General features: G+C 33.5%; 2 protein-coding genes, 1 long non-coding RNA gene and 1 other non-coding gene across 16 annotated transcripts in view; all 4 read right to left on the minus strand.

Annotated features, from left to right (window-relative positions):
- Positions 1–43: 43 nt before the first annotated feature.
- LOC143198165 (uncharacterized) lies at positions 44–447 on the minus strand. The gene is made up of 2 exons (XR_013006173.1): positions 312–447; positions 44–245 (listed from the first exon to the last, which is right to left on the minus strand). It is a non-coding gene; the product is annotated as an uncharacterized LOC143198165 (long non-coding RNA).
- Positions 448–2,274: 1,827 nt separating this feature from the next.
- Uba1 (ubiquitin-like activating enzyme 1) lies at positions 2,275–13,536 on the minus strand. Of its 12 annotated transcripts, none has more exons than XM_076407191.1 (14): positions 13,424–13,536; positions 13,340–13,368; positions 11,998–12,109; positions 11,448–11,595; positions 10,981–11,388; positions 10,812–10,927; positions 10,613–10,762; positions 9,925–10,551; positions 9,708–9,865; positions 7,632–8,016; positions 7,333–7,572; positions 4,733–5,009; positions 4,241–4,500; positions 2,275–2,773 (listed from the first exon to the last, which is right to left on the minus strand). In XM_076407191.1, the coding sequence occupies exons 3-14, from the start codon at positions 12,034–12,036 to the stop codon at positions 2,537–2,539; spliced, it is 3,045 nt and encodes a 1,014-aa protein (XP_076263306.1). In that variant the 5' UTR covers positions 12,037–12,109; positions 13,340–13,368; positions 13,424–13,536; the 3' UTR covers positions 2,275–2,536. The 12 variants fall into 12 exon arrangements, with proteins under 12 accessions (XP_076263306.1, XP_076263310.1, XP_076263311.1 ...); XM_076407195.1 differs by having other exon boundaries at positions 10,613–10,755; positions 10,808–10,927; XM_076407196.1 differs by having other exon boundaries at positions 10,613–10,755; positions 10,808–10,927; positions 13,340–13,434.
- Positions 13,420–26,085, minus strand: part of Klp54D (Kinesin-like protein at 54D) — a 38,030-nt gene continuing 25,364 nt past the window's right edge. The window contains exons 10-17 of one of the 2 annotated variants that reach the window (XM_076407198.1): positions 23,367–23,485; positions 23,207–23,311; positions 22,961–23,096; positions 15,859–16,081; positions 15,672–15,798; positions 15,552–15,610; positions 13,912–14,043; positions 13,420–13,753 (exon numbers count right to left, since the gene is read on the minus strand). In XM_076407198.1, coding sequence (XP_076263313.1) covers positions 13,621–13,753; positions 13,912–14,043; positions 15,552–15,610; positions 15,672–15,798; positions 15,859–16,081; positions 22,961–23,096; positions 23,207–23,311; positions 23,367–23,485 — 1,034 coding nt within the window. In that variant the 3' untranslated portion in view covers positions 13,420–13,620. Of the gene's footprint in view, positions 13,754–13,911; positions 14,044–15,551; positions 15,611–15,671; positions 15,799–15,858; positions 16,082–22,960; positions 23,121–23,206; positions 23,312–23,366; positions 23,486–26,085 lie in introns of both variants that reach the window. The other variant, XM_076407197.1, reaches the window with a different exon arrangement.
- TRNAR-CCU (transfer RNA arginine (anticodon CCU)) lies at positions 22,006–22,078 on the minus strand. The gene has a single exon. It is a non-coding gene; the product is annotated as a tRNA-Arg (tRNA).

Consider the following 26,085-nt stretch of genomic DNA (forward strand, 5'->3'; position numbering starts at 1 on the left):
CCTATTCAAGAAAATATATACATTTTATTCAGTGGTAAATGTCTTTGAAAAAAATTACATTTGTTTATTTTCCTCTGCAGTTCAGGTGAGTAACAAAATATATTTTCTAGACAAGAATAACTCTTACTAATAGTCGCTATGTGAAGTCATCATAATAGTTGCTATATTTTGTGGTTTTATACATACAGTACTTTATGGTCACCTGTGTCAGAAATAAACTTGCATCCGGTCTTTATTTACACATACTGTAAATTGAAAATTTATTATTATTAATAACATATATACCACTTATACTGAATATAAGTTCTTACAGATTTATATCAATCACAACAATGTTCAACAAATCAGTAAACAGTTAAGTTCCCTATGTGTACTATTTACTGTCATTATAGGCTTTGTTATGGTTTTATTAAAAGTCAAATCACTTATGAATCAAAGTTCTGTTCTAGGATATTATGAAAATTAATAGATAAAGATATATGATTACATTTTTTATTAATCATCATCATCTGGTTTTACATAACCTTTTGCCCTTACATCTTCCTGTATACCCAGCATAATATACAAATCTGATATTCTTCTAAAATAATTTTCAAACAATATAAATTTACGTCCATTGTCGTGTTTATAGGTCACATCTCCATAAAGGCTCCAAAAAGGTATTTTTGTCAAAGGTTTTATCTCGCCAATTTTGATCCTTTGCTTTTTAATAGTGTTGGGTATTACTCCATAGAGGCAAGCTATATAGTCTCTATTCTGAGGATTATAGTAAATTCTAACAGGTAATCGTGCAGCATACATTTGCAAGACAGAAACGACAAGTACCATAGCACATACGACAAAATAAAATGTTTTCTGCCGCTCTTTAAGAGGTATATCTGTCTTACTTTTGCCTATTGTCTCCTCTGATTGGTGTAATGGTCCCACGTAATTATTTGCGTTAAAGATAATTGATATTAAACTGATGGTGGAACCAACAAACAGCATAGCTTGTGTTACTTGAATAAATCGGTCCATATCATTTCGATACATTAGTTCATAATCTTTCGGGATTTTATCGATGGATCTCAGGGCAGTGATGGGAACTTTTCGAAACAACGAAGTAAAGGTTCTTTTCTGTAGGGGGTCCCATATCTGCACTTTTTGTACATAAGTTAATTTTTGTAGAGTATGAAACTTTGAACATCTAATAAATAAGATTGTTTTACTACTAAAAATATGCTTAGCAATGTTCAATAAAGACATAATTGTATGTTATAATATACTACAATACAATATATAATTTATGACATATTTGCGTAAAATTAATAGAACTAACCACAAAATATAAAGAATATCAATGCTTTGTGGAACTAACCTCAAAATCATTATTTTATAATTACTCTTAACTACGGCCCCATTTATTTAAAAATAACTAAGTCTTACTTATTAAATCACAGCTTTATTATATAAAAATATAAAACCCTTAGGTTGATCTGAAATTATGGAAAAAGATTAGGTTATATTATATAATTTCAGCTTTGATATATTTCGGCTTGCAAGACCAGTAGATTAATTTGGTAAGTTCTAGATGTTATATTTAATATAGAAATTAATATGTGGATAATAGTGTTTCAGATTGAGTTATGATACATATTCGATATTTTTGTTAAACCATGACACGTTAATTATCTTTATTTGAAGGCCGATATTGTGGGAAGCTAATTTTATTTACTAATAATTAAGATAATTTTACTTACTCACCATAGGAGAATTGAAATTTTATTGTAACAATAAAAAATATTTGTAGTATATAATGATCACATTAGAGTATAGCGTTGTATTAGTTTTTTTTTTGTACAAAACAGTTTCTTAATTATCAAAATTTGCCTGAGAACTGATATTTCCTGAGCTCCACATGAATGCTTAAAAATCAAACAATTTTTGTTTTGCTCTGAAGGGTGAATAGATATTTATCTTTATTGTAATGTATTTTAATTTACCACACTATAAATTTGTTACGCATACAACATGAATATTGAAAAGCCATATTGTGTAGCCTCTGGATTAATGCATAAAAATTAAATATATGTTTTAGGTCCAAAGGTAGGCAAATTTTTTGTGATTAAAAAGACTTTTTTGTTGCAAACGTTTTTTTTTCTTTCATCACACATTTACGAAAATAATTCCTATGTTAAGAGATAGCTAACGATCCTACAGATATAAAATTATGCATTAAAAATAATAGATAATTATAGCGTTGGGGGTACAAGTAAATTAGCTACAAAGAAAAACAATGATCGACCTGTTTATTTTTCTAAGGCTAATTCTTTTAAAATAAAATATATATACCAGATTAAGTGGAAAGGCGTCCCGACCCAACGCGGGTGCATCCATATCGTGTACATGGCTGAAAGGCAAAGAAAAAATACGAAATACAACGACTTAAAGAAATTTCAATTCCGAAAATTGTAAAAATCTTTCATATTCTTTACAGTATTAATTTAGATTAAAAAAAATCACAATTTAGTCTCTAGCCGTATCGGCCGGGTTCGGTCTAGCCGAAATTATATTTGACGTAGGGCACTTCGACATCGTTTCCGTCGGCATCGTTGCAGCACAGCTCGAAAACGAGAGCCTTTACATATGGTTCGATCTTCTTCTTGGACACTCGCTTGACCACCTCGGACATAGAGAGACCCAATCGTTCCTGAGCCTTGGCTTTTTGCATGAAGAACGAGTATAGCATACACACTCCTTGGGATAGCATCGTTATTTCCAGATTGTGTTTTTCCTGAAAAAAATAAAAAAATAGTCATAAAGACAAAACATAGAAAAGGTCCATAACTATGTTTTGCACGTCCGAATCACAAGGGAGTCGTAGGTAAAATATTTAAAAGATTTCTTTTCTTTCTTTCGATTTTAAATTTTGTATCATCTATGTGACAAGTTATTTTTGTAGCACTTAAGGTAAATATTATTTGTTTAAATGAAAAATCATAAAAGGAGTTTTATTTTCCAGGATGTTCCAAGGTTTAAATAAAATAAAATAATGATAAACTTCAGGAAACTTCTTATGATTTCCTATATGAAGTTTTTGAACAGAAGAGTTTATTTTTTGCATTTCAGGCAAGCCAATTGCGGAATATTATTGGCATAATCAAGATGCAATTCCTAATTGTAATTTTAATAGTAAGTCTTCAAAATTTACATCGATAACACAATTGAAATACATAACAGAGATCATTTCCATTAACCTATCGAAAAGGAAAATATGGTTACAAGTTAAATATTGTAATCGGTACTTGCTCAGTCTACATTAAAATAATTCGAAGTACAAATATCATATTTTTAATTGAGAAGTTTGAAAACTGAAAATTATAACATGTTTCTCCGCAGATACCTTCAAAAGACGCAGACGAATCTGTGCCTTCAACTTAATACTGATAAGAACCACATAGTAGAACGCTAAACACACAGTACTTTTCTTTGATGTATTTTAAAAATGTTTTATACAAACGTTAACTAGTATTTAAACAAAAATTATTTTTACGAGTTAGACGAACAAAACTTAGTTAAAACTTTATACATGGGAAATAGCATTCTATATTATAAGTCTATTTACCGACCAGAAAAGCCTTTAACAAAATGTTAAAGAATTGTTTTAATTTTCCTGTTTTGTCTGTACCCACTTTCTCTGTGATATAGATTTTCCACTACACCATTACGACAGAATTTGGTTTTATTTTCCACACACTTGAACGTTACTTCTGATGATGGTATGCATCAGGAAACTGCCTGAGTGTGGTTTAACCCCTATTATGTACATATACTGCGATCGAAAAATGCTAAGCTGTAAAAGTAGTATTGTTATTCGCCAGAAGAGACTGGAATTATAGGCCAATAACTCTTCTTTTTTTTCATTACGCCAATGCGTCTTCTCACACATCATGAGTTTTTCATTAAAAACTTAACTCGTATTATCCCGCCCTGTTCAATTCTCTAGATTGGAAAATCCAATTTGTTTTCAGATGTCATTGTTTTGACTTGAGTAAAAGAGTAAAGTAAAAGTGAATAACTGATCTCAAAAAGCGGTATGACGAAATCTTTATTTGTATCAACCTTATCAAAATGGTATAAACAAATTTACTTAAAAGTAACAAAGCATATTTGGAGAAGTTATATGGAAACATGGATTGATGAAGAAAACATGGAAAATTAGCAATGTTTCGATCAATCATATCAGAACGTTAATTCTTACCTGGAAGTATTGCAGGAATTCCGCCAAAGTCATTTCTCCTTGAACCTCGAATCTGTCCCATAACGTCCACTTGTTGCCGCAGTATTCCATTTGCGGAGCTGCGATCGGCTCGCTGAATCCGAAGAATGGCAAGGCCAAATTAACGAAACCGTTCTTGAAGGGTTCAATATTTTTCTGGGAACGCGCCAGCTTGTACAGTTCTAAGCATACCAGGCCGCCTACTACTGACGTGGTGGTCGCTATGGCTGGGATAATTTTTCCTGGAAGAGAAGACAAACGACCATCAGGAAACAATAATGATCGGAATATTTATACCAAGATATGGGTTGAAATGTAGTCCCAATAAAAATTAATGAAGATACAGAAACTACCTTCATTGGTATTTCACCGAGACGGTATTATTTTCCACAATCTTGAACGCTTCTATAACTATAACCATTATGAAACTGCCTGAATGTGGTTTAAAATATCCTGTCCAAAAACTGAGCTTACCTGCTATTAGTTTAGACTTGTGTCTATCGGCTGGAGGTATTTTATAGTTCGCAGCGCGTAAGTTCGAGGCCGCAACGATGAAGTCCATGTGGAAGTTTGTATCGTCGTCCTTTTCGAAATCTAACGGAGTCAAAACTAAACCGGCTACCTCCTCGCTGGGCGGCAGCTCGGATCGTAGCTGGGCGATACGATCCAGATCCACATTGTTTCCGTTCGCTGACATCTGCGAGTCTGTAACGGCAATTTTCACGCCGGACTTCGGAACAAACTCAGGCACCTGCAATTCAAGGAAAACATAAAAATTAATGAATGACATTTGACCAAAAATAAGTTGAATAGTCAATCAACATTGTAAGTGTTAGGTTAGAGTTAGCGAGGTATAAACCGTGTGATTTCGGTCGAATCACGGAGGTATGAATAAAATGTTTACACTTTTACATTAGCCGGTAAAATCTTAGAATATAATCATATAAACATCATCATACAAAAGCTTGTGGCTTTTATCGATTTTTATCTGCATTTATACTTCTACGATTAATATCTGGAAAAGGAAACTAATTATTCGCAGCAATTAATATTATTACAAATTGTAATTATCATTCAGAGCGTGAACCCACTTACTGGCCCACCGACAGTAATAAAGTGACAGGCCTACTGGACTTTACAAATCGAGAGCTTGTGCGAACTATCATCTAATCACATTCCAGTATTGTTAACACCAGGCGTGACAAATATAAGAAAACAAAACAAAGACGCCTCATCTTACTAACAAATTTACTAAGTGGGATATGTTTAGACTTATAATGCAGAAAACAAATCAATTTAAACGTAAGACTCAAAAGTACTGACGATCTTGATCAGCAAACCCGAAATATAATTGAACAAATTCGGTCTGTTGCAAAAGAAGCTACCCAAACATCAAGAGGGAAATCAGAATGAGGTAAATCACCCACTTGAAATTAGGGAATTGAAAAGAAAAGACGAAAAGCAAGAAGAGTATGACAGAGAACCAGAAATGCTGTAGACAAAACAATATTTAATACAATTAGTAATCAAATAAATTAAAGGATTAAAGAATATAAACTTAGTTGCTTCGAAAAATATCTAGATTAACTAAGCCCGAAAGCAGACAAATACTACTAGCTATGGAAAGCAACTCAGATATTTAAGACCAATTATTAGAGTACCGCCTATCGAAATGAATGAGTTCGACGCAACGATGAAAAAGCTGAATTATTCGTAGAACATTTAGCTAACGCATTCTAACAGAATGATATAGTATAGATAGATATATGATATAGTAACTACATAGATATAAATCCTGTTTATAAGCCCGATGTAGACTTACATCTGATTTCTCCAATTTGAAGTTGCCAAAGAAATTGACAACAATTTCAATCCTAAAAAGGCTCCTGGAATTGATGATATTTCACCTGGGTTATTAAAAGAGATGCCACGAAAAGCAATAATCATGTTGACAAATATATTCAATGCCTGTTTGAGACTGAAGCATGTTTCGGAATGTCTTAAGGTTGCTCGAATAATTACGCTGACAAATTAACAGAACAAGTTGGATCTTACAGTTAAAACGCATTAAACCATAGAAATATCACATTTCCAGTTTGTATTTCGAAATTCGATCGACCAAGTGCACAAAATAACAACGGTTGTTGAAAAGTTAATTGAAGAAAAGAAATACTGATATTTTTCAAATTCTAATAAGACTACTTTAGGTATCCAAGGTGCTATTTGTTAAAGAGATGTTGTCTCTTCAACGCAATCTTTGATATAACCTATGAAAGTTCGGGCAACAAAAACACAAATGATGGTCTTCAGAAATTACAAATCTTAATGTTATTCTGATAGAGTATAGTGCTTGGACACTTTCATACTAAGCTGGTTAAACATTTGAAGGAAATAGGAATGTGTAGCAAATTCGACGTGTGTGATGTTGAACACGTGCGGGATGAACAACCACGACCAATAATGACTAAAATTATAATGAAGAAGTGACAACTCCGAGATGTTGATCTCTGATATCACTAATGGAGGATCATTCAGTCCAGACGGGCCACCATGGGCTGCCCAAGCGCCTTCCAGGTAGCACTACGCCGCTCTCTTTTATCTCTCTGTATTTATCTATTTTTTATAACGTCAAAAAAGAACAGCCGCATCTTTCTTGTAATCATCACAATTTTATTTCATTCTATGTCCATTCGCCAAGTCATAACCAACAATAGGTATATGAGGAACGATCACTGATGGTAGAAAAATTACGATTTATCGCTAACAATGGTGGGATTTGATAACGAAAGTTCAGAGTACCGCTAGTCTAATAGCAATGAATGCATTGAGTATACCTCTTTCTAATAGCTAGCTAAAAATTGATGATTGACCACTACTTTTAAAGTAAAATCATTGTATTTTAAAAAATTGTATACAAATCCATTTGATGAAGATCTGAACTGAATCTTCACCATTTATTCATGAATGTTGGTGCTGATATTCCACACACTTGAACGTTTCTTTTAATGATGGACGACATTAAGAAACTGCCTGAGTGTGGTTGCTCTTCAGTTTTTCCAACAAGTCGTACTTACCTCAATTTTCGAAATCAGTTCCGCTACATAGGCTCGATCTCTGTTGGTGGGAATACCGTAAACTTGAGCTTTTAAGTTAGCGGCTGCGATAACGTAGTCCAAATGTAAAGCTTCCTCTACGTCGAATGTTAGAGGTTGGGGACAACGTTTCGGGCCGGACCAGAACAACTGCCCGGTGCTGGTGAGTTGATCCGGTGGGAAATTGAAGAGCAACTGTCTAATCTGATTACTATATTGTTCCTGAAACAATTTAAATCGATGTATCCAGGTCGGAAGAAGGTAATAGGGATTCTACAAACCTGCCAGTGATTCCTGGCCCAAGCTACACATTCCTCGAAGGATTTTGGCCTATCATCGACCAGGGCTGCTTTTACAGATTCTAAAGTCTCCAGAGGTTGTACTCCTGGCAGTTTCAAAGTCCTTTCGATAAATTCTGGATCACTAAGATAGAGGGAGGCATTTTCGGCGCTCTGTCTGAACAGGCCCTCAAATGCATCTCTAGCCCATTGTAGGGTGTGCTCGATCGCATTGGGGAAATTCTTTAGAGTACAAATGGGAATGCTTTTTTCTGGGGGGTCCTGAGATGAACTGTATGATTCAGTTATGAAGGGTACAACTACTTGAGTATTGCCTTTAGTGCCCAACGTTCCAGATTCTAGTAATGGCTTGCGATAATAAACACACCTGAAAAAAAAAGGGACCGATAATTTTATTACCTATGCTTGGTCAGAAATGCACTGTTAATATATGAAGAATATTATAGGTAACGAGAAGTGTAAAATTTGGTATAGTACATATTATATGTAATGCTTCTATGAAGAAGAACAGGCAACTAACATTTATATATAATACGGATTACAAATACTGTAACTATTTGCCATGAAACCTTCCTAATTTTCATGAAAGAATGAATGTCCTGATAATGTTAACATCTGTTTAATGCATCATTAAAATTTGACTGCGTTAGTTGCAAAAGTTACATTGATACTTCGAAATGTAATTTTCGAACATTTTCTAATTATCGATATTTTTAATTTTGAATAGCGTTTACAAATGAGAACTTTGTACATTGTCGGAACACTAAGAAATTTGAAGCATCTTTATATGACACATTCCGCTTGATGTATATTTGTCGAAGTAAATTTACCTGAATCTGAAACTATCCCACTGTTTATGGTCACAGCAGAGATGCACCAAAATAACATAATTGTTCAGAAGACTTAAGAACATCAATAAGATAAAATGAAACAAAATACACAGTTAATTGAAGACATTGTGTACAAACAAAGATAATTAAGCTATCTAAAAACTCAAGACGAAATATAATCAAAACGAAAATCAATGATCAAAGAACAGTTCTTTCCTTAGCCGTATCTAGCAGTACCAGCTTAGCATCTATCGAAACAAGATCTTCGAAATAGACTATGATAAAGTAATTACAAATTTTAGGAATGGAATAGGTCATATTCTACAAGGCACTACTGGCTAAACTGGAGATATTGGATCACAACTAATCCAAAATATTTCATATCAAAATTATAACCATCGGAATTTTTCAGCATTTTGATGAAATATACATCTTTCTGCAATTACTTTTCTTAATTTTGGAATTTTCCACTAGTGATATAGAGCTCGTACTTGCTACTACATCATTGCATAGAATTTGGTTTCATTTCCCACATACTTGAACGTTTCTTCTGATAATAATATCTATCAGGAAACTGCCTAAGTGTGGTTGTTTTGTTATGTAATAAATTAAGAATCAATTTAATTAACGTGAAATTAAAAGAATATGAGACAGATACCACTCACATAGTTAATAGAAGACGTAAGTAGGAAGATGTAAAACTGTGGATTGGGAAAACATAATTTGGTACAATTGTCTAGCCAGGGAGAGGTTCATTTTCATCAAACTACACAATTTTAGACGAGCCTGCGCTGTATTTTTACCTTTTTTGGAAGTCAAAAAGTAAAACATGACCGACCTACTGGAATCTACATTTTCGAAGCGCAATAATAGATTAAGTAAACGAAAGTTGATTCTAAATCAATATTAGTCCATTATATCTAGAACGTCTAATGGACCTTTTAAACATTTTATAATATGGCTTCATTGAATATGTATGCGATTTTAAAGTATTTTGTAAGGAAAAACCGAAATTACTTTTTCTTAACCATATATTACCGGTGAACTACGGCAAAAACTTATATAGGTTGTTCTTTTATTCTAACAATCTAAGTAGTTCTTCAGAATCATTGACTTAAGTCAGGTCTATAAGGAATTAATAATGTAGTAGGAAATTACGATAATGAGAGGAGAGAGCTCCTCCTCCAAGGAGCTATAGTCGATATATAAATTAGGGATATTCACTTACCTTCTGTCCATGTAAATTCTGGCGTCTACATTATCTAAAGCATTGGCTACACCATCTAGATTCTCAAAGAAAGCATCATCATAAACACCTTCTGTTTCTGGTCCCACTCTATTTTCGTGAGCGACAATATTGATGTCGGGATTCATTTTTTTGATAGCCTACTCAAAATCATCAATTATTATCACTGACCTACCACACAACATCGGTAAAGACTTACCTTTGCTGCTGTGGCAGATTTGGCTTTCTGTACGTCGTGTGGCCGGAACAAAAACTGTCTATTCAAGTTGGATTTTTCTATCAGATCCATGTCGGTCACGATTATCTGACCGCCGTCAGACCCCAAACCCATCATGGCGAAGTTCTTCAACAATTCGCATCCAATTGCACCGGCCCCGACCACGAAGTACTTCAGAGCGCCTATTTTCTTTTGGAACTCCTTACCGAACACGGCAATCTGTCCGTCGTATCTGCTGCCGCTTGGAGCCGCTAATTCCTCGGTGATTTCGGATCGGTCGCTGGGCAGGCACTCGATGGCGTCGAAGTACAACCATTGCATGATCGGGTGGAATTTTCCCGAGCAGGCTTTCATTACTTCTTGCGCGACTATACCACCAATGGTGGCATTCAGTGGATTCAAGTCCCCAGCGGATGTCTTCGCGAATATTTCTAACAGTTCGGTATTCACCTCATTATCGCCAGTGGGAAGGGCTTTTGCTAGTTTTAAGAAGTCCTCAGCATCTGAGCTGCTCCAAGGTTTAGGCAGTCTGTTGTTTTTCTCTACGAAGCTGTGCAAAGCAGTGAATGCCAGGTGTAACTGTGCGGGGTGATCAAATTTCCCAAAATCCTGCAACAATACATAATTTAAATCAAAATGGGATACAGATATATAATGCAACTGCTCTTACTGTGACAACAAATTCTGGCTCTTCTAGAGAATCCTTCAAAGATTTAAAACTTAACTGTTTGGGCATTTTTACCTGGGTGGCAATACCACCTCTTTCATATTTTGAAAAGTCTGTGGTGTCACAAATACTGAAAGTATATGGACCTAAAACCTACTTTTTCGGTGAGATGTCAAGAACAGTTAAAAAATCCAATACAAACCTTTATTTTTACTGGAGCACATCCATTTAACTCTGTCATGCCCTGTACCTCTGAAAATGTTACATAATCTCCATCTTCCATACCATGTCTTGTATCATCTATACAAGTTATAACACCTGCAAACACAAGCATAAAAACATCAATAGAAGAACATAAGTATTACCCTTACCTTCTTTATCATTGCTAATGTCTGCAATCATGGCTGATACAACTGGTTCACCATTGGTATCAACAACAGTGAAATCCTCTCCAAAATCACAAAAGATTTGGGCAAACAAACCCTTGGTATCAGCAATTATTAAAGCAATATTATTTGCATGTGTAATCTCACTGACCCTTAACTGTTCAGCTCTGGTAGATGCTGTTAAAACTACTACTCGAAATTTTTTAATAAAGTCTTCATCTAATGCGCCAGTGTAAGAACGTGTGGGTACATAGTTGTTAAGTTCAGCCAGCTTTTTACATACTGCCTCTGCTCTATTTTTGCCGAGATCTTCTTCAGATAAGAAAAACTCTGAGCTGAGATCAGTGATAGTAGCTGACTGTTCATCGTGTAAAGTTACTGATTTTACACCACCTAAAATAATAGGATGGTATATTACAAATACTAAGGTATCTCTTTTAACACAGACTTACCCAAAATTACATTCTTTGCTACTTCAACACCTAGCCCACCCAACCCTGATATAAGCACATCACTAGATGCCATTCGACGCATAGCATCATGACCCAACACATAGAGTTGTCTAGAGTACAATCCCTCATCAATTTCAGCACTGTGGTTCTGCAAAAATTGAGAATAATATTAATTCAGTAAATAAAACAAGAAGATTTGACAATAATAACACATATATGCTAATTAAGACTATCAAATTTAATCAATATAAAAATGTAACAATCATATTTATAGAAACAGGCGAATAATTTTCTCTGGTCATCTATGAAAATAGGTAATGAGAATGACAAAATTTCTAAAAAAAAGCAAAATATTTAGTATGACAGCATTTTCTTTTATAATAAGAGGTGATTGTATTTAAAATATATTTAATGGATCAATGAAACTAAAAGGTTAATAAACGAGATTATTACTTAAACAGATTTTTACGGTATCTTATCCAATATTAAGTATCTTTAGATTGTTAAAGATGAGTCGGAAGCAATATTAACATTTTGTTGACTACTTTACCTGTGCCTGCGAGGTGCAAGCCACACCATTGTTCGCCATATCAGTTAAACCTCTTGTGTCTAGCTTCCGCTTTTTTGATGGGGGATCGACGGAGCTGTCTGCCGTTTCAGCACTAGACATCGGACACGAAAAAACACTTTAGTTAGTTTTCTCCCTTATGGCAGCGTGTTCCAATTCTTCGTAAAAAAACTCAACATGCAAAGCCGGTCAGCGGTCATGCGAGCTTTTTAGACAAAGAACACGAAGCCAAAATGCGCAGGTGCGCACACTGAAACTTAGAACTGTCTAGAACTTCGGCGGTCGAAAAATTTATATCTTTTTACCGAAATATTTAAACAGTAAAAGTGCACTTATACTGTAATACCAAAAAATTGTGTTCATAAAATCAATAACTAAAATTTCAATTATAAGTAATGCCACTTTGCAAAAAATGATATAGTTTTGAATGTTGTCAACATTTATTTTCAGATCATATCATTTTCTGGTGGGAGATACGCTGAGAGTTAAAAAAAACTAAAATTAAAACCTGCTAAACAGATAAAGGTTTATATTTATCTGTTAATGAATTATCACCGAAGCCCCAGACAGCGGGATATATATACGGATCATTTGCGCTCCGTGTGAAAATCACCGAACTCTTTTGCGCTTGCGGGAGATTTTGCGCCAAGTCTTGTCATTAAGTTCGCCAACACAAAGGCACGAAACAACAAATTTCCTAGGAGAGTTTGAAATTTGAAAATGCCGATCACTATTGATTCGAAATGCGAAAAAATTTTTGGATTGGATTGAATATGTCACGTTGGATTGACAGTTGATAATTTGAAGCAGGTGAAATGTTCAAACAACTTATACGTACTCGATATGTTCTATTCGATGAAAGGAGGTCGTATATCGTTCCACCCGTCGGTCAAGATCTCCCGGTTTATGAATTTTCACAAGATCCGATGAGTACAATGCACTCAACGCGCTTTGTAACGCGTTATGATTCAAAATATACTATCGAAAAACACACGTCAACCTTGCGTTTCCTTGGGGTTTTTCTAGATTGTGACGTCATGCGACACCTACACGGTAGCCCGAAAAAATAATCGAAAATCATACATTTTTTATTGACATATTCAATTTAGTTCATAAACTGGTTCGGAGAAAAATTGATCTTTGGATCAATATATTTGCTATATAAAAGTTACCTCCTTTGTTACATCGTTTCAATGTATTTAAAAATAAAAAAGGGGTTAATTATACTGACCGATTATATTGTACTTATTTATGATCATTATTTTGCCACGCAATTGTGTGACCTATTATTAATTATATTATTTATATTTTTAGGAATACTTACAATATTTAGTAAAATATGAGGGGTTGAACCTAATTGAAAAAAAAACACGATAAATAAATAAAACAATGACTGAATATAACTAACCTTTTAAACGATATTTCTTTATTAATAACAATCAATATAATCGTAACAATCTTTGTATTCAACTGTCAAAAATTCAAAAATGAGTCAGACACGTTATCTTCGATCCTTTTTTTTTCATTGTTATCTACGAATGTTTATTTTTTATTTAATTTAGACCGCAGTGCGTTGTGATGAAATGGAATATGCGTTAAGCTATTTTATAAGTCTTCGTCATCGGTCAGTGATATTGCGCTGCCGAAAACTTCGTCTTTGGAGGTGTTTTTTGCTTTCGCCACTGAGAATCGTCGATTTCTTGACAATTCCGATTCGGGTTCGAGGCTTATTTGTTTTCTAAAATAAAGATGATTAGATCTGTGGTTATCACTAATAAAATGGGATTATTAAAGTGGTGGTAATTTGTATTAATATTTAAAATGTATCCATAATAATATATTAAGTTTATACATAATACAGATTTAACAATACAGTAAATATATTGAAATACATACATAGGAGTTTGTCTCCTACTTTCTGTATGATCTTCTGACTTGGAACTCGTTATTCTGACTATTTTGGGACCACTTGGTTTATCTTCGCAAGATCCTGGCCGTCCTCTTGGTGTTGTATTTATATCTTTACCCCTTAAACAGTATATTAATAAATATCAGTTAAAATCATTTACTATTAAGTAAAATTAACCATTCAAACAAATACTTAAGTTTTCCGTCTTTGTTATCTGATGTTGTTATCCAGTTATAAATTATATTATTTTTGTCAGAGTAAAGTTGTTTAGTATTCCAATTAGCCGAAATTAATATTGAACTTTTTAATTATATGGAATAAAATTATAGGCCAGTTTTTATATATAAAGATTCAGTTTTTGAATATTTCTGTCCGTAAAAATCAGAAAATTATAAAACTATATATTAATGAACGTTTCACGTAATACGAAACATTCATAAAAAGTCTTTATATATTTCTAAAAATTCTAAACGTTTTAACTTGACTTATCATATATGATAATATGTTATAGCTGCGTTGCGTGGCAACTGTTATCAAGTTTCCATGGAAAAATTATAATTGCGATTTCGATTTAATATAGCTTTTATCTATTTTATCTTTTATATCCTATCTATCTTTCTATTTATTTATAAATTTGAATCAAGATTGCGTGTAGTGACTTTACGGAACTTTTTTTGTTATTTATATTAAAATTACAACTAAAAAACCGCAGAAATCAAACTCGACCGAAATTTTTTTTAATTGAGCACTTGCATTGGAATCAAGTGTTTGATAAGTATTGGCAGCGTATACTTCAAAAATCAAAAATACATAGTAACGATGATCAAAGATGCATGTTTGAGCATGTTAATAATAAATAAGATAATAATAATGGAAAGTAAAATATGAGGTGACAGACAAATGTTAAAATTATCACAATTGACAATGTTGGGTTACCAATCATACTTTATAATAATGCATCATACAGTATTTTTGTTAAGGAAGTCAGATATCTTATATTTTTTCTTAATAATATAGTGTGCTAATATATTTTATTTCCAATTTCTGCTATGACGAGTTAAATCAAACACTCATATGATTATTTACTAAACTATTTATCGATACAAAATAAAGCAAAAGCATAATGTTAGATGTCGAAAGTGACAGATGACTTCTTATCTTTCCCGATGTCTCTGTTAATGAAATTGAGGAATATATAGTCCAAAATTTTAATAATATTCGAAAAGCATTCAAAAATATTTTTTGAGTGATTAAAAGTATACGAAATCTGAAAAATACTTTTTGTTTATTTCGTATACTTATGTTAGAAATTACGAAATACGTTATTTTTGCGAAAAAAAAAGATAATCCCAAGTGTGGACATCATAATACTAAAGAGAGAGAACATTATTATAAAATTCTTAATATATGTGCCAGTTTATTCTTTATTTCCGTAGTTCATTTGTTCAAAGTTTGTTTACTTACTAAATTAAGTTTCTTTACTGCTTGTTAAAACTTTTAACGGAAAATAATTCAATTTTTACAATATCAAAAAAATAGTGATAATAATTGGAAGATTAAATTAAATTATTTTATGAACGTTTAAGGTATTATTTTCGCTCGAGTTAGAGTTGTTGCGTATCCCTACCTGCTTCCTAGACGTTTGTCCATTTCCTTTTGAATGAAATCAGGAATTTCTTTGTTTTCCTATAAATAAACCGTTATAATCAATCGAGATTAACTCATATCTGTAAAAATTCGGACTTACAGGAGTAGATCTTTTCTGATCTGGATTCGTCCAGATATTAGTGATCGACGATGAATCGTCCACGGTGTCAGTAGATAAATTCAGGCCGTCTGCCGACAGCGTTTGTCTTCCGGAAGATACCGGAGAGCTGTAAAATAGGTTTTACCGGCTTCGAACTTCGTCAGAGACAGGAGGGAGGGAAACTTACGGATTTAGTTCTTCGACCTTCTTCAACAGTCTTTCGTTTTCCCTGCAGACTAGCTCGTGATCTCTTTGCAGCATATCCCTCGAAGTGTACAGCTCAACATTCTCCTTTCGGAGGATTTCGTTTTCTTTCAAGTAGAGCCGTACTAGTTCGATCAGCTCGTGTCCCTCCAAATTGTTTAACTCCTCCAAGTCTACGTGCGGTGGAGCACGATTGGATACAGTTTCTGCGAAATAAGAAAACATATTAATATTGAAAAATTACTCATCGATAAAGAGTTTAAAGGATTAATGTTTAAAAGAGTTTCTTTTTCGAATTTTAGGCCCTAAATCAGGAATATGGGCCATTCTTGGTGATATAATTTATAACAGGTTAATTGAAAAGTCCCCGGCCTGCCACATAGATGGCGCTACTAGAATTAAATCCATATATTTTTTAGTTAGCCCTAACCCTCAAAAGATGCGTGTATAAATTTGACAGCTTTCGGGTCATTAGTTTGTGAATTATAGCATTTTGAGTGAAGCAACTTTTGTTATTGTGAAAAAGGTGGATAAAAAGGAATTTCGCGTGTTGATAAAATATTGATTTTTGAAGCGAAAAAATACAGTTGAAGCAAAAACTTGTCTTGACGCAGAGTTTCTGGATACTACCCCAGGAAAATCAACCATCAAGGATTGGTATGCTAAGTTTAGACGTGGTGAAATGAGCACTGAAGACGGTGAACGCAGTAGACACCCAAAAGAGGCTGTTACTAACAAAAATATTAAAAAAATCCACAAAATGATTTTGAATGACCATAAATTGAAACTGAATGAAATATCAGACACTCTAAAGATATCAACTGAACGTGTGCATCATATCATTCACGAATATTTGGGTATGAGAAAGCTCTGTGCAACGTGGGTGTCGCGCTAGCTCACTTTTGACCAAAAAAAAAACGACGAGTTAATGATTCGGAGCGGTGTTTGAAGATGATCAAACCTAATAAACACGAGTTTTTGCATCGATATGTGACAATAGATGAAATATGGTTCCATCATTTCACTCCGAAGTCCAATCGACAGTCATCTATCCGAATGAACTGCACACGATGAACCCGCTCTAAAGCGTGGGAAAACGCAACAGTCGGCTGGTAAGGTTATGGCGTCTGTACTTTGTGATGCGCATGGGATAATTTTCATTGACTACCTTGAAAAAGGAAGGACCATCAACAGCGACTATTACATAGCGTGGACCGTTTGAAGGACGAAATCTCCGAAAAACGGCAACATTTAAAGAAAAAAAAAGTGCCGCTTCACCAAGACAAAGTACCGTGTCAAAAATCTATGAATTGGTCTTCGATCTCAAAAGAATGCTCGCTGGGAAGAAATTTTCGTCGAATGAAGAGGTGATCAACGAAACTGAGGCCTATTTTGAAGCAAAGGACAAATCGTACTACAAAAATGGTATCGAAATGTTGGAGGGTCGCTATAATCAGTGTATTGGCCTTGACGAGAATTACGTTGAATAAAAAATTACGTTGACTTTTCAATTGACCTGTTAGGCCCAAATATGAAAGGCCATGGCTTAAACAAGGTGTAATTTCTAGTTGTAATTTAAATAGTAAGTATGTCATTATGATTTTTCCCTAGGGTAGTCATTTGGGACAATTCCTATATCTCCTCTACACTGCTGATATCCTAACAATAAAAGGAACAGTACTTGGAACACTTGCCGGCGACACAGTTATCGTGCCTAAAATATATCCCTTTCTAAAGCTGTAGAAAAAGTACAAGTAGAAGTCAACAAGATCTACAAATGCACTAGGGATTGGAAACTACAGCTTAACAGCTCCAAATCTGTCAATGTTTATTTTGCGTTGTGGCGAAATGACAAAAATCTAATTATATTTCTTAACATATGCCCGATTCTTCAAGCAGAACTAGCTAAATACCTCTACATCCATCCCGGTTGTAGATTAAATTGGAAACCTCATGTTAGATAATATAGTAGAGCAAATTAGATTAAAAATCAAGCAAATGTATGGTTAGTCGGAAGATACTATCAGTTTGACCTAATATCAAAGATGTTGATTTACTAGTGAATCATAATGGCAATTCGGACAGATGTTCTACGATTAATTACCAATGCTTATCGCCACGTAGCCAATGGACAGCTGCACGATGACCTCGGATTTAAATGGATTTATGAAGTGATTCAAGATATCGTCTTAAAACATGAAATAAGTTTGCTAAATCACCGCAACTTGGAAGTAATACAGCTACTGGATAACACGCAGGAAATCAGAAGACTGAAGCGAACCAAACCACGCAAAGTTGTTTAGTGTATGAGTGCATTCTTAAATTCTTAAGTACTTTAGTTTTATTTTAATTTGGGAACATTGTCCTTTTAAGGAACCAAAACGTCGAAGAAAGTTGCTCCATGATGAATTGTTTATTTGGATGTTGGCAGTTCAGTTGAATCAGATATTGGTTGCATTTATCTATTCCGTAGATCCAAATGACATGTTAAAATGAAATGTGTTGGCTAGTACTTTCTTTTCAAAATGCTGTATGAAGATATTGCTGTATGATAAAATAAGCAAATATTTTAATTTAATACTAAAAATGTGTGGCGACCGCCACTACCCTTTAGGCCACCACGAATTCACCAACAACGAGTACAAAGGATGGCAACGCCGGTGGATTGGTACCATGTAGTTCCAGGCTATAAAAGACCATCACGACGACGTCTCGTTCTCTTTTCTTTTCTCCATCCCCTTGTAATAGTACCACTTCCGCAGCGCTACCGTACTTCTACCTAATCTAATATCTTGTCAATTCTCCCGTCGACCACATGTAGAATTTAATATTAAAATGAACAGTATTTCTTCAACCAGTTTTTTCAGTTCTCGTGCAAATTCCTTCCAAAAATAGTAGTGAGTGTTCTAACAAACGACCCGACGAACATTACTACAAATGTATGTGTAATGTGTAGTGCAAATGTAAATGTAATGTAGGAAAGGTACCTTAGAGCTTGGGGAATTTTGGTTTAGTGTTTATCAAGAATTCAGGTTGGACGTCCGATATTGCTGAAAATTCGGTGAAGAAGGATGAAATTTTATAGATTTTTGCAAGCTCATATAGCCCAAGTTTTCGTTCTAAGCTAGGTTCCTTTAGGAGAATGACAGGTTTGATGATGATGTTTTATCGATTCTTGAGACTCGGAGTGCCGTTATCAGCAGGGAGGTTCTCCGATTGTTTAATGTAGTCACGTTTGTCCGGTGCGACCGTAGCATTTCCTTCGTTAGCTGTTTCGTTCGAAGTTTCTACTTGGCTCATTATATTTTCTGTTGGAATTTTTAAGGTGGTCATGGGAACAGTATGTCCTTTCGATTTTGCACGGTGTGAGTTAGATATGAAGGATTTTAGTACGTGCTTCGTGCATTCAGTGTGTTCGCAAGAGTAGGATGGACAAGAAGAAATACATTTTTGGGAAATAATTGATATTCGCTTGTTGATCATCTAAATTCGTTCTTTGATTAGTTTAAGGTTAGCGTGTAAAATATTAAACTTGTGTTTTAGAATAAAACGCTTTTTCATTTGAAGGCAACTCGGGATTGCTTGGTGAATTTTTGGAGGTACAGAGATCACTTACATTTACAGACCGGGCTTATAATATAAAAAATTCAACTGATAGTGAAAAAGCAGGGTCCTTATCAGCTGATAAAGCCCTGATAAACATTGGGGTGAATAATATAATCATCATCAATCCATATCCAGAAAATAGAGTCTATATCTGAACCTATATATTGCTGTTGGTACCGCAGGGCTTCGAATATTCTTCGTTAGATCTCGCCACAGTTGGCGACGTTGTGCTTCGGACAATATAACAGTGTTAAAATCATGGAACCATACAGAAAGATTAGCAAGATAAATGTACGAAAGTGACGGATTTTAATCTCTGTTCACCACACTCACTATCTTAGACGTACAAAATCTTCTGCTTGGCCATTTGAAGGCAACTCGGGATTGCTTGGTGATCTCTGAAATTTTTTTGAGAAAAGTGGTGGAGGTACAGAGATCACTTAAATTTACAGACCTGGTTTATAATATAAAAAATTCAACTGATAGTGAAAAAGCAGGGTCCTTATCAGCTGATCACTCAGCCCTGATAAACACTGGGGTGAATAGGATAATCATCATCAATCCATATACGGAAAATAGAGTCTACATCTGAACCTATATGTTGCTGTTGGTACCACAGGGCTTCGAATATTCTTCGTTAGATCTCGCCACAGTTGGCGATGTTGTGCTTCGGACGATATAACAGTATCAAAATCATGGAGCCATACAGAAAGATTAGCAAGATAAATGTACGAAAGTGACGGATTTAATCCCTGTCCACCACACTCACTATCTTAGACGTGCAAAATATTCTGCTTGGCCGAATTCGCTTATTATTTTAGCAGTAGATGCCTCTTTCTTATCTTGTAGCACTGATTCCAAGTACCTAAACTTCTGTACTTGTGCAAATTGAAACCGTTTGAGTTTTACAATATTATGAAGATTGCTAGATGCCTCCAGATCTATTTCAGCGAATATCAGCTCAGTCAAGAAATTTATAGTATGATATTAAACGCTATGTTGGAACGTAATTGAAAATGAATTAAATTGATGGAAAGAATTGGACCTCAAATGAATCTCATGCAACCACCATCCACTTCCAAAACTACTCAACATGAGGGCCAGTGTATCCAGTTAAAAGCAGCCTGAAAATCGATATAAACACCAATAATTTGGCGAAGCGTGAAAATCCTATATATATAATCGATATTCCGTCTAAATCCGGTCTTTTCTTCTCGGCGAGTTCTTCTTGGAGTCTCATTTGTATGATTTTCATCAATTCTTTCCCGGCAATTGATAGGGGGCTTCTATTTTTTTCAGTATAGGAACAATTATTGATTTCTTCCATGTTGACGCATTTTCGAATTTGTGTGAGTAGAAAGCACTTGAAGTAATTTTCATGAAAGGCGTTGATTTCTACCATTACGTGGTCGACTGGTTTGGGTAGTAAAATATACAAATATATATTTGGTAATTCAATTACTTCTTAGAATGTAATTTGGGTGGTGACTTCGCCAGGTGATAACCATGATTTTTTGCGTTTAGGGTTTTCAAAATAAATCCACTTTTCATCACCTGTCACTATTCAATGCAGAAATGACTTTCGATCATACCTTTAAAGCAGAATTTCACAGACGATTTTCCGATTTTCCATTTGCTTGTCGTTCAGTTGATGTTGCACTCACCTTCCCATCTTTTGGATTTTTCCCATTTCTCATAATCGGGCGCTAATCGTTTCTGGGGACATATTTAACGTTGGGTCTTTCTCCACTAACTCTTGCAGTTTCACATCTTTAAACTTACTTGCACATCGAAATTACCACTTTTGAATTTTCGAAACCACGCCCCAAATCTTTTTGAGGTTAGAGCATGCTCACCGCACACTTTACATCGACAACGATCTGTTCACAGACAGTAAAAATAGAAAAATAGAAATAAACGCAAAAAGCCATTTTTGAAAGCTATCCAAATATAAAAAATGTGTTCATACGATTAAAACAAGTTTGTGCCTATTGGGACCTAAGCGGCTACTTCTCAAATAGTACATTTAAAAATCTACTCTTTATGAAAGGAAATTCTTCTTGATAACTAAAAAACTGATTAATAAACTAAGCTGGATTAGATCTAATCTATTTACAAAACAAAACCCCTGACTGTATTTTGTAATTTGTATTTTAAATCAAAATAGTTCAAAAGAGTACTTAGTATTTTATATTTCAAAAACAAGGAACATTTTGAATTTTATATTTTAAATATATGTAAGATGGTATTTTGTAATCTGTAACATCAGAAGAAGAAAGAATGAATTCAATAATCCAAGGCAAATTGCATTAGGATGTATAACCGCTAAATGGATACTATTTAAGTTTGAAAAAGATATATTCCTGAAATAGAATAAGTTGAAACTATTTATAACGCAAACTATAACTTTCACCTTATATAAGGCAATTTGATAAAGCGATAACGCACCATATATTATTTAAAATCATTAGAGCAATGATATATGGTCTATGAAAAATATAATATTCACGCTAAAAAGTTACAGTACCTCTGGTGGGACTCGAACCCACAATCCTCGGCTTAGGAGGCCGATGCCTTATCCATTGGGCCACAGAGGCGTGCATTTTCAAGTAAAAAAAAACAGACTAGACGAATTTTTAGCAGTCAGTTTTTCGTACAATGAGCTTGTCACGGCCATCTATTAATAGAAAACTGAACGGAAGATTAAACGCGGAGACGCGGTACGATTTAAGATCGACCTACTTCCAGTCAACTAGACCACTGACGGTTGGAGTCAGTCAGGATTCGAAAAACTCATCTTTAATTCATATCTAACGAACCCTTTTAGCTTGCAACGTGAATTTATTGATATTTCTAAAGTATTCTATTTTGTTCGTATTCGTCTAGTAGTCCATATCATAAACAATTACTAATCGCATTTCGTTCAAATAACATTATGACAAGATGGCGACACTAATTCGTTTTTAAAATTATTTTATCAATCAACTACAAAGTAAAGACGTGAAAATATGACCAGTTGCGTATTAATTCATAGTTAATCAATCATTTTTAAATGAAATACATTTATTAAAATCCAATAAAAGAAAAATAAATATAATATAAAGATAACTCAGTTGTCAAAACCAAATAATCACAGATTATATTGTCATTAAAATTTCGCAATAGATGGCGGCATAAGTTTTAAAAATATTAATTAGGTAGAACTGGAACATTCAATTATTTAACCATTTTTAGTGATATTTTGAAAATTCACTGTAATAAGGAATAAACATTGTTTTGTTGATAATTTGGTTCGTTAAAAATTATTAGAACTATTTGTAACATGTATTTATTCATTTGTTAAAAGTTCTGTCAAACTATTATGGTGTAAGAATGGATCACAATATAAAACTGGCGATTATTACGGTGAGATATTGTCGTTTTCATCAAGAAAAATAACGATGTTGACTCTCGAATACCTACGCGTAACCTATACTCACCTGTTGTGGTTTTGTTGTCCTCTGATAGGTGACTTGAGGCCGAGTATCCGTTCAGAGCAGCGCGAAGATGTTCATTTTCGGTTTGTAGTACGTCGACCTCACGCTTCAGGCTCAAGATAAGTGCTTCGCGTGGATCCTGAAGAAAAAACGGCAGTTTTTCCTATATTTAATGTTTTATAGGTTTTTTTGGTTGCCTATCACACAAGTAACGATATTATAATTTCAAATATTAACAAAATTTATTACCATAACCACAATTGGTTTTGTTCTGATCTTCTTTGCCCTGGCTGCATATCGGAGGGTGTTCAGTGTCTCGCAGAGGTTTGATTTTGCAGGAGATATACAAGCGATCTGTAAACATCGAATCATCAGTGTTTAATGTTGAATGTCTGATGTATGAAAATACCATAAGTGTTACTCCGTTTCCTGCCAGGGAATCGGCCAATAACTTGGTTAATTTCGAGTCTCGATATGGTATATGATTCGTTCTCTTTCTGGAATCACTCAATGAAGATATACAGTAACCTGCAAATATGTTTAATAATCAATAACAAGGTTTAATATATTGTAATTAACTAGGAAAGTTGTATGTTAATTAACAATTTCTGCTTATGTTTATTATGTTGCATAAATTTATCTGATTGACAAATTAATAATCAGACGTTAGACATAATTTGATGTTTAATATATAATATAATATCTCAAATTCAAAAAAATATATTAATAAATGTTTGATGACTCACTCAATCGATTTAAGGAACTCTATCTTATAAAATAGGTGTGTAAGATATCAACTTCAAAGGAAAACTGTATAACGGTGAAACATAATGTCATTAAAAAAACTCGAAAAGGTTTTCTATCTATTATTAATCCGTATCTACCCAATTGGTTATCTGTCGTATTTGAATATTTATCGATTGGTTGTTCTTAATTATTTAATAAATTGTTTGGCCTTTTAATATTGATTTATTAGGTGAAATTAAAATACTTTTTTTCAGCGCCAACTGTGACTTTCACTAACGTCATTCAGTAAAATGTAACGGTAATAAATGTAATATGAAGTTTTTTAACGCAATATTGCTTTTAGCAAGGATGCGTCTTGCAAAATACTCGTAATAATTTTTAATAAAACTGTTGAGTTGTTACTTTTTTAATGAAAATACTTAACCGGCAGCATTGTATAATTATTATTAACTATTTAGAGTGCTGAGCACTCTAGCGGGATAAGTTATTTTGATATTGTCAAAGTTGTAGGGTTTGATGTTGACAGATGTATAGTGCTGGCTATGCCACTTTTGTAATATATAGTGTATTCAAAATAATAGTGAACTCACGTCATCACGATGTCAAATGTATTGCCTATAACAATTTGTAAATTGGTTTTGAAATCAGACATTATTTTACTTCTCGTTTTGTTCTTGTTAAAAAGAGATACAATGCTGTCTGATATGTTCAAACACGTAACCAAATCAGCATAAAAACAATTAAATAAAATAAACATTAGTGGTAATAATTACATTTTATAAAATTGTAAATGTGTTGGTGGTTTGCTTGTTTAGATAAATTTCAATTTGCTGCTTATTATTGCTCTGATTGAAAATGCCGAAACCATTAGATAGTCAGAGTAAGAAACATATTGCGTCTATAATCAGTTACTTCCAACATATAAATGGTATTTGATGTGTATAACGAGAATTTTATGGATGAACAATTACAATTTGTAAGATTATGTTATATATAAGCCAAAATAAACTAAAATTCAAAGTTGATGTGGCAACATTGTAACAATTTAACGTCATAAATTTAGATGAAGCGAGTTCACTGTTTTATTGAGCGGGCTATATTTGAAATATTATTTATTGAATTTTTTAAGTATTTATTATTTTGACATTGGTAAGATTACTGTATTTGACACTGACAGCTATGTAGTAACCGTGTCAAATCTTCGTAAAAAAGAGTTGCTTGGCTTTTAGAGTTGATATTGTAAAATTATTGCCAAAACCAATTTTATTTTAGAAAAGGTTACTGACGTTGTTTTTCTTTATAACAAAAAATTTAAATATAAGTTTTTTTCTCTGTGAATTACAAAACTATTAGATATATTCAAATAATCAGTGACTATATGTTTGTGAGAGATTTTTTTCCTTTGAAAGATCTTTTGTATTACAGGGTTTTACATAAAGTAACATTCGGTAATAATGTGAAGAACAAGAAGTTGAAACTTTAACCTCAAAATATACATTTAGTCTATAACCTAAACTATACGAATTAATTAAAGTGTGCTTTTGAGAGCATCAAGTTTTTATCTTTATTTTTTTTTTGGTAAGCCTGGTTGTTGGTTCGTGTTTTTTATGTCGTATTATAATTTTAGAGTAAAATCACATCCTGTTTATTGATAGAAATATTAAGTGTTTTGTCATTTACGTTAGTGCCTGTCATATTTGTTTATTCGTAGTGCATAGAGTACATATAGAGGATTTACTTAAATAGGCGAAACCGAGGAATTGTTTTGCTTGGTCCGGCTAATGCAAATGTCCGGCACTTTTTTGATTGGTTATAACTTGCCTCAATATATTTTTGTGTTGAACAAATAAATAAAATATTAACAGATACACACTTAGACCGTTTTCTCTTAAGAGGAAACAAAAAGATGGGAATTTTAATACATCTTATTTGAATTGATAGCACTAAAAAAATATGAAAAAACACTATCGACAATTTTTATTGTATTTGCCAAGAGATATGTTATATTTTCAATTAGATTGCAGCCTTTTTTATAGTCACATTCAATTATTTTTTATTTATATATTTATATTTCATTATTTTTTATTTATATACATAATATATATTCATTATAAACTAAATATTTTGGCTTTTAGCTTTTTGATTTTTTATAATATTTGTATTTATATAGAATTTTATTTTAATAAATTGTTTTGAAAAATTACATTTGGGTTCTATTTGAAATTAATTGGTCAGTAGGATGTGACGTCAGGGTTTAGTCACGTGATATGTATGAAATCCTCGACCAATGAAATATTTTCTGAATAAAATATTTTCTTTACAGGTACCTGTAATGGTAATTTAAAATAACCAATGGAATGTAGCGAAACGATGTTCTCAGT

The sequence above is a fragment of the Rhynchophorus ferrugineus genome, unplaced genomic scaffold (assembly GCF_030347505.1).
Source record: "Rhynchophorus ferrugineus isolate W39M unplaced genomic scaffold, kcgeb_rfMv2 rfM6, whole genome shotgun sequence".
In the NCBI taxonomy this organism is placed as follows: domain Eukaryota; kingdom Metazoa; phylum Arthropoda; class Insecta; order Coleoptera; family Curculionidae; genus Rhynchophorus; species Rhynchophorus ferrugineus.

Coding starts and splice junctions, on each gene's coding strand:
- Uba1 (XM_076407184.1), bottom strand. CDS start 12,674: ATGACAAGACTTGGCGCAAAATCTCCCGCAAGCGCAAAAGA. Junction 11,389..11,447: donor AGCAAAGAATGTAATTTTGG/GTAAGTCTGTGT, acceptor CTATTATTTTAG/GTGGTGTAAAATCAGTAACT. Junction 10,928..10,980: donor CATTAGCAATGATAAAGAAG/GTAAGGGTAATA, acceptor TTGTGTTTGCAG/GTGTTATAACTTGTATAGAT.